The sequence below is a fragment of the Garra rufa genome, chromosome 13 (genome assembly GCF_049309525.1).
Source record: "Garra rufa chromosome 13, GarRuf1.0, whole genome shotgun sequence".
NCBI classification, from domain to species: Eukaryota; Metazoa; Chordata; class Actinopteri; order Cypriniformes; family Cyprinidae; genus Garra; species Garra rufa.
The window spans coordinates 25,607,464-25,616,386 of record NC_133373.1 but is presented as its reverse complement, the minus strand read 5'-3'; the positions used below and the strand labels follow the sequence as shown (position 1 = coordinate 25,616,386).

Sequence of the window (8,923 nt, the reverse complement as noted above, 5' to 3'; positions counted from 1 at the left end):
TAAACATAATGAAATAATACACCTACATTACGCAGTTATCCTCATTCAAAATAACTGACTCATCGTGGCACGTAGAATAATTTACATTATCTTTCTTGTTAGGTACAGAAGAAGAAGACGCAGAGTTTTATGACGGTTATGGCTAAAATCCTCATTATCATACAGCTGAATTGTTATCTCTCTCACCCCATCGCAGCCAGAGGCCCGTATGAAAGCAACATGAAAGCCCTCGAAACGCGCTTCTAACGAGGGGCACGCGACTCAACAATAATGGCACGCTGTATTTAGGCTGAAAGGACGGCGTGTGCAGCACATGTATCAAATTAAATGAGGAAATATTATTCATTATCATATTTTTAATTAGAGCTCATTTAGGCATCGCTTGGAGTGAGCTTTTGATGATTCTTTCGATAAAAACACAAAGACAAATTATTATGTATAAAACAAAAAAATAAAATAAGTGTTTTTACAGTATATTAAAATATCATTATAGCGCTGTAACGCAGCAGGGCCATCAGGTAAGCTATATGACCCTACACTGACCGTGCACGCGTTCAGTGATGTAATATAATTACCCGCGCAATTGACTGGAACGGGGACAAACGAGAAGTAACAGGCTGTGCGAAGTTTCCCCGGTTTTTTTTTTTTTTTTTTTTTTTTTTTTTTTTTTTTTTGGGATGAGGGCAAATTGCACAGTGTGAAATGCTCAGCGTTTAACCGTGCCCGCTTTAAATATGCCAACAGATGCTGGGCTTGTTAATAATCACTCGCGCTCAATTGGTCATCATCCGCGTAGTGGTGGGTATTAAATGTGGATATCATTGTTGTCGAGAGAGGGGGGCTGAGTATATAAAGTGGGCGGCGTTTAGTGATAGACAGTTTATATAATGAGCAGCGCGGACACAAAGCCAGTCTTCATTCACGAATAACACGAGAAGCGTGAGGATACCCAACAGCGCAATGCTGACGCACAAAGTTTAGAACCAAAACAAGACATTACCATTGACACTAAACACATCGGTGCGCTCACTGTGGAATACTAAACATGCTCCGTGGATATCTTGGGACGAAGAGGAATAGGACTGGATGCTGATTTTCCAGTTTCACCTTCACCTTTTGGATAGCCTGGAAATTTGACGTGCTCCTGCACACTGAAGTGCCGTGCAGCGCGAACGCGCAGCGGGATATACCTTTTTCCTCTTCGGCATTTGTTTTTATTGCACCCTTTTGCATTGGAATAGGCTCTTTCGGGGAATATAATCGTGGGTGACGCGGCTGCCCAGGAGAATCGAAAAGCATGGCAGCTTGGCTCACCTTTCTCATCGCAATTTTCACGACCGTTTTGACGCAGGTAAACATCCAAGGTCCTGTGGAAAGTCAGCAGGACCCCGTTGCTCTCAATCGAGAACACTTGTAGGTAAGCCAGTGTTTGCAGTGCAATGTTGTAATGCATGTAATTTTTCCCTTCAGATATTGGGTTCTGGTGTTTTCGAACTCGACCTTCACGAATTCAAAAATTTCAAAGGCTTGCTCGCAAATGGCAATGCATGCAAGCCCGAATGCAGGACTTTCTTCCGAGTTTGCCTAAAAAACTACCAGGTGGTCGTGTCTCCAGGTGACTGTATCTTTGGAAGTGCCATAACGCCAGTGCTGGGGACAAACTCGTTCAGTATCATGGGAGGTGGCTCTTTCAGCACACCGATTCGACTGCCGTTCAACTTTGGCTGGCCGGTAAGCTCAAACGCAACTCCTTTTGATCCTATGTGAGCTGAAACGGAACGCCTTGCGTTTTATTACAGCATTGGGGTAGCAACAGTTTGCAATGCAGCCAGGTTCAACGTGTGTAGGCAAACTCTACATTATTCATTCTTTTGATCACTTTAACTACGGTTATTTATTTATTTATGCTTCTTACAAGATTTTATAATGCTGGTATTTTTATTTATAGATTAGTACTACACATCCTCTCATGTTTTAACCATTTGTTTAATTTTGTTTTTTATTTATTAAAGGCGTAAATCTAAATTTCTCTTTTCTCCCAGGGATCATTTTCATTGATTATTGAGGCCTGGCACTCACCTTACGCGGATCTACCTGTAGGTAAGATTCGATTTCATCCACTAGAGGGCGACACTTCGATATTGTACATATACAAAATATCAAATCAAGCTTCTCTTTTAATTAGAACGTTTTATATACATTTTTGTTTGTTTACAACACCTCACTAAAGCTTGGCAAGCTGAATCCAACTCTTAAGATGTTCACTAGTGCATTTTCCTATTGCTTCAAACACCTTTGCATTCTCATGCTCGAACACAATTGAACTTCCTTTGGTTTATTTTTGGCGTGGGAAAGCGCAGTGGGCTTTGGTGAGAATACACAGCGCTTGCCAAAACCATCCGACTGCATTTTCCTGTATTTTACACCTTTGTCTGTCCCGCCCTTTAGAATGGGATAATACCATGGGAATATTTTGCTTAACTCAAAGGAAGAGGAAATTTAAACATATATTTTACTCCAAATGTGTCAGCTTCCCAGAACTTAAAGTTGGTCTACATTTTTTCCTTTAAAGACACTTTTAAAACAGAAAAAAGAAAAACATAATGCCACGCTTTAACCTATTTATTTAAGCTTTTTAACCCCCAAAAAATGAGAAATCAAATAATGGCCTAATCACAATCTTCTCCTCTTTTTTTCCACAGACACATACAACCCAGAATTGCAGATAAGCTTTTTTGCCATCCAAAGAAAGTTGGAAGTAGGGGCTGAATGGTCTCAGGATGTCCAAAGCGGGAAGCAGACGGAGTTAAGGTATTCATACCGGTTCATCTGCAGTGACAATTACTACGGCGACAGTTGTTCCAAAAAATGCACGCCCAGGGACGACCGTTTTGGCCACTACACCTGCAACCCAGATGGGCAGTTATCCTGTCTCCCTGGCTGGAAGGGAGAATACTGCGAAGAACGTAAGCAATCAGAGATCACAATCCACTGGATTAGTCTTTTGAGCTCTGTGTTTTGCTCGTCCCAATAATTTACAATTGAACAAAAGTGTTAGAGCATGTCTGAGTGATGTTAACCATGCTGCCAGCGGCCTCTGGAGTCAACCTTTTAGGAATTTGTATAAGAAATTTAGAAATGGAAAAGATTTGTAGCACAAATAAACTTACTTTTAATTGTTTTTTTTTTTTTTTGTGATACAGGCGATTTGTGATATGCGAATAGTGTTAAAAAGAGATTAAATTATTATTTAATATATAACAGCTAGCGTGTAAATGTTTTGTCAATGTTCCGTCCGATAATGATCCTCAAGTAGCGTACCGTTGCTGTCCTTAACGCTACCTCTTCAGGCGATACTGTTCGCGTCTTGAATAACTTCTAATAATTATTTTTTTTGGTTGATGAAACATGATTTTAAAACGAAAATATTATATTTCTATATAATAGATGTTCCTTTAAAATCCTTTAAGATTGTGTTTTGGCTTCTTTTTATCGTCAATACGAACAGCGTCCTGAGATGGTTATGGCCTTAATGGGAAGCGTATGTTTGCCGACCGTATGGCTGTATTCATTTGAGTCTTGTGTGTTTTGCTCTCGGCTTTTTCTTTGTAGTGCTGTAGTTTCTCTGAGAATTGACGGTGTTGCTCAGGGCGCTGACACAGTTTGTGTATACTCTAAACGCGCGTGCTTGGTAATTTAATCCTGCACGCGCGTCATGGCAAGCACGCGCCGGGTTAATCGCGCCATTATTATCCGCCACGCGCCACGAAATTGTAGTCCCCATTGTTGCGCTCCAGCGTAGCAGCTGCAAATATGGTTCGCACAGACTACAAACAACAATAGGGGCAGCTGTCCGTTATTGGGATAGAGCATCTGCTGCGGTCTAACCAGCAGTTCTGTGCTGGTCGGGTACCCGCTCAAAATCAATGTCATAGACAGCTCAACACAAGCAACAGTAAATTACCCGGCAGCCAAAGCAGTGACCTCGCCAGACAGGTTCTGTACAATTGCTTGCAGTGAAAGAGATTTATTTGGTTAAGAGCACTGCACAATGCTGATAATGAACAAGAACTGAACTTCAGTTTTTACAAGGGCAGCTGATATAAAGGCACAATGCAATTATGGATGCTTCTATTGTAAAATAGGCTGAAATCTCAGAAATAGATCTTGTCCAGTTTCGTTTTTTCGTTCTGATACAAGCTTAATGCAAAAAATGAGTCAGTCACACGTATTCATTTCAAGCTCAGAATTAGTATGAACGTTGAAATTTAAAGATGAAGTTAGATTGTTTATGCGCCGCTATTGCAAAAATTAAAGTTTTATGAGCACTTCCCCTGTCTGCCATTGGTTGGACAAACAGGTAGTTCTTCTCAAACCTGGCTAAGCCAACATTGTTATTTCAGACTAAATAAGCTGTTCAAAGCAATGTGTTGTTACACTATTTGAAGAATCAATCTCTGAAAGGCTTACACATTATCATTATTCATTATCATTATTATTAATGCATATTAAGCTGGTAGAGGAGAATTATTTAACACAGGGGGGAAATGACATATCACCTTTATTAAGTCAAAATAACTGATTAAACAACTGTAAACCCATGACCCTTTACTAACAAGAGCTTTTTATTTTAATGCAGCAATCTGTTTGGAGGGATGCAGTGAGGCGAATGGGAATTGCTCCAAACCTGGAGAGTGTGTGTAAGTATACTAGTCCTGTGCATTAAGTGTGAATATCTCCTAATCTGTGTTTGCATACATCTATATAGTATTTGCTCTGGTGTAATTTTCTGACCCGCATACAGGATAAGCCTTGAAATGCAACACAACTGTTGCATACAGTTTGATAGAAAAATGATTGTCCTGAACTCTAATTAACTGTTTTTTGGCATATTTGTCTATTGCAGATGCCGAGAAGGATGGCAGGGTAAACTTTGCACAGAGTGTAGAAAATATCCAGCCTGTAAACATGGCACCTGTCAGCAACCATGGCAGTGCAACTGTAAAGAGGGCTGGGGTGGACTGTTCTGTGACCAAGGTAAGACTAAACCCTAAACGGTTACAGAAGCTGACTGAATGTCTCGCTCTTCATTGACCTCAGTGTCAGTAATAATAGCTCTTACAGCACTTTAGCTCATTGCTAGTTTAAGACTGAACAAGTAGATGTGTGACTGAAAAGCAATGCTAAAAAATGAAATTTTTTACGTCTTTCAAAACAGATTTGAACTTTTGCACACATCACAAACCATGTGTGAACGGAGCCACATGTATGAATACAGGTCAGGGCAGTTACACCTGCACCTGTCGGCCTGGATACACAGGGGTCAACTGCGAGCTTGAGGTGCGAGAATGTGACAGCAGCCCATGCAAGAACGGAGGTCTTTGCTCGGTGAGTCATTACTTCATTGAAAAGCCCCAAACCTTCATGTTTTTATAGCCACTGAGAGATTCTGACTCAATTGGAGTATATGAATTTGATTGAAACCATATGAGTTTAGTGGTTTTTACTATAATGCGAATTTGGACTGCAAATGAATGAATCATCTTAACAGATAATCTTTTTATATTTGGTATTTTATCATCTGTCCATGTCAGAGTAATCATTAATAGTGTTTGGAATAACCTCAGGCTTAATCAGTGGCCATGTATGACTTTATTAATGGACCCAAGCATCCTTTCTGCTCTTTCTTAGCATCTAGAATGACTGTACAAACATGAAACAATACAAATGGGTCCATAAATAGCTCTATGAAACATCTGCTTCCTTTCCCACTCTATAGGATCTTGACAAAGGCTACATCTGCACCTGTCTCCCTGGCTTTGAGGGAACTCACTGTGAACACAGTCTGCTCACCTGCGCAGACTCCCCATGCTTTCACGGCGGTAGATGCCATGAAAAAGACAACGGGCGCAGCTACGCGTGCGACTGTCCCAGAGGCTACACGGGCCTGAACTGCGAGAGGAGAGTGGACAAATGCACAACTCTGCCGTGTGCCAATGGTATGTATCTTATCTGAGATCCAGATGTGTGTGTGCATGCATGTCTATGTAAAATTAGTCACTGACACCTGTGCAACTAATCCACAGATGGCTTGTGTGTGGTTCTGAGTGGCGTTCGCATGTGTAGCTGTCGAGCGGGCTTTACCGGTCAGCGCTGCGAGATCAACATCAACGACTGTGCGAACAACCCCTGCGCTAATGGCGGCACGTGTTTCGACCGCATCAACGACTACGTCTGCTCCTGTGCCCCGGGATACGAAGGCCGCAATTGCGACCGGCCCTCCAACGCCTGCTCATCCAGACCCTGCCTCAACGGGGGCTCCTGTGTGGGCATCCCAGGGAACCCACCCGCCTGCTTCTGCCCCAGCGGCTTCACCGGACCCCACTGCGAATACTACTCGGTCACCGCTCCAGTGACCAAAGAGGAACCCCAAGATCGTTTCCAGTGGGCCGCGGTTTCTCTGGCCGTGGGTCTGGTGGCTCTAGTGGTTCTGCTCTGCATGGTGGTCATTGCCCTGCGCCACATTCACAGGCAGGCATCTGGAGAAAGGACTCGAGCCGAGGCAATGAACAACATATCGGAAACGCAAAGAGACAACTTGATCCCCACCTCCCAGTTGAAGAACACTAATAAGCAGGTCAGCCTGGAGGTGGACTGCACACCTGACAAATCGAATTACATACACAAGAACTGCCACTTGGACTACAATTCATCGAAAGAGTTCAAGGACATCGTATCCCAAGAGGACAAAAGTCATAAATACGAAAAGTGTTTAGAAGACAAAATACCGTTGAGTAGAATGTACAGGTGAGAAATGGATTTCACGTCACTTTGATAAATAGAGGTGTTTGGATGAATTGAATTTGCTTTATTATGCTGAGGTCATGCTCCATTAGAGTGCCGCCAAGTATATTAACCTTTGCACTTAGCGCTTGCTTGATGACCGTAATACGAACATCAATACTGGCTAAAAGAAGTTAAACCCTGATATCCGCAACACACACATTTACACGCTCAAACGCGGATTTTACACACAGGCCCAAAGGCATTGACAGCAAGAAGCCTTTTTGCCCCGTTAAAAGATTTTTATTGATTTGGACCGCACAACAAAAGCGCTTTTTCCTCTTAGAGGGTTTTCTTACATCAGCCTCTGTAAACAAAGCGAAAGAACAAAACGTTATAAAGTGAAAAAACGAGGCCAACGCTTTCACCCCCATCTCAGTACAATAAATAGCTGCCCCATGTGCTTTTACTTTGTGTTAACATGAAGCGTGATTTGTGTGTGCAGGGAAAAGCCAGAGTGTAGGATATCAACGATATGTTCCCCAAGGGACTCCGTGTACCAGTCTGTGTTTGTAATAGCAGAGGAGAGGAGTGAATGTGTCATAGCAACTGAGGTAAGGAGGATCATTTCATTTCTTAATATGTCTGCATGTTTCAAGCAGGGATCTGCTGGTCGTGTTTGCTGTTTTATCATTCTGTCAGTGTCTACTAATCTAGCCTACTGAACAGAGGCTTGTTAATAGAGAGAAAAGTGATAAATGTGCCACTAAATCACATTTGAAATGAAATTCCGTGCATGTTCTGAGAGCACTGTACCATTATTTTCAAAGCATAATCTAATCCTCTTTTCTGTTTTTACTCCATCCACAGGTATAAACTACAGGCTGATGTCTATGAAGAGAGGAGACAAAAACACAATCAAAGCAGAATCTTTTTCTGGATTGTTTACAAAATACTTAGAGACTGGAGATTTATATTGACGTCCACTGCTGCACTGAGAAACTTGAGAAACTGGAGAGAGCAGAGTCCTGCTCATCGAATGCAATAGTTTAGTTTTATGTTGAAGAAGTGTTTGTGTACAAAACGTGTACAGTCCTGGATAATTTCTGAACTCTTCTGCTACGGTATGTTTTTCCCCCGTGGGCTGAAAGGAAAAGGGACTTCTTCAAAAAGAAAAAAAACAAAAAAAACAATCCTTTTGCGGTAATCATGGACACGTCGTCCGCCAAGTAATCAATAGAAGGTGCCAGGGACTTCCAAACCTTCAACCAGCATTGCCAGCTATGCAAGAACGAGGAGGGGAGCACCAATCAGAGCTTACCCAAACAAATCAACCATGAGCGCTACGAATGTCTGAGAAGAAAAAAAAAACTGCTAACATCAATCATTTCAATCAAAAGACTTTTTGCTCTCCTCTCTACAATAAGATTGTAAGCAGCTGAAATCACAAAAAAAGCCTTAAAAGAAATTGAATAGAGTGCTATGTTTGTGCCCAGGGTCTTCTTGGATTGTTTTTTTGATAATTTGATCAACATGGGAAAAAAAAAAGAAGAAAAGAAAAATAACTCGCAAAACCGTAATACGCAGAACTGTGCCAGCAAGACCCAAGAGGAAGTTCAGTCGACTTCTTTTATGCAACACGGCCCATGAGTAGAAGACAAGAAATGGACAGAAACAGAAAAACAAAGCGACTGCTCACCACTGACTGCCTATAATTAGTTTTGAGAATACAGAACCAATAATGTAATTTTTTAAAAAGTGATTATTTCCAGAGTTAATTTAATAATGACACACTGCTCTTTATATGTTTTATACTATTATTTTGTATATAATGCATATTTATAAGAAACCAAACATCTGAAGAATAAAAAAAGTTAATTCCTTCAAGCTATTTTTTGTTCTTACTAAGAGATAATTTCACATTTGTGACCCTGTACCACAAAAAAAGTAATTTTTTGACTAAATGGGCTTTCCACTGATGTATGGTTTGTTAGGATAGGACAATATTTGGCTGAGATACAACTGTTTGAAAATCTGGAATCTGAAAAGTTGTCTAAAACAAGTTTTTAGCAATGCATATTACTAATCAAAAATTAAGTTTTGATATATTTACAGTAGGAAATTTATGATGTATGACCTT

General features: G+C 41.1%; 1 protein-coding gene across 1 annotated transcript; it reads left to right on the top strand.

Moving 5' to 3' along the window:
- The first annotated feature begins 933 nt into the window (after window positions 1–933).
- LOC141348701 (delta-like protein 4) lies at window positions 934–8,670 on the top strand. Its single transcript, XM_073852975.1, has 11 exons — window positions 934–1,351; window positions 1,471–1,731; window positions 2,043–2,100; window positions 2,703–2,966; window positions 4,640–4,700; window positions 4,907–5,037; window positions 5,219–5,388; window positions 5,780–5,999; window positions 6,087–6,807; window positions 7,289–7,397; window positions 7,654–8,670. Exons 1-11 carry the CDS (start codon window positions 1,298–1,300, stop codon window positions 7,657–7,659), a joined length of 2,055 nt encoding a protein of 684 aa, XP_073709076.1. The 5' UTR covers window positions 934–1,297; the 3' UTR covers window positions 7,660–8,670.
- The last annotated feature ends 253 nt before the right edge of the window (window positions 8,671–8,923 follow it).

Bases quoted from the DNA above. Each gene is read 5' to 3' on its own strand.
- LOC141348701 (XM_073852975.1), top strand. From the start codon at position 1,298: ATGGCAGCTTGGCTCACCTTTCTCATCGCAATTTTCACGACCGTTTTG. The intron at 5,038-5,218 runs GTAAGACTAAAC...CTTTCAAAACAG, and splicing joins TGGACTGTTCTGTGACCAAG to ATTTGAACTTTTGCACACAT. The intron at 6,808-7,288 runs GTGAGAAATGGA...TTGTGTGTGCAG, and splicing joins CCGTTGAGTAGAATGTACAG to GGAAAAGCCAGAGTGTAGGA.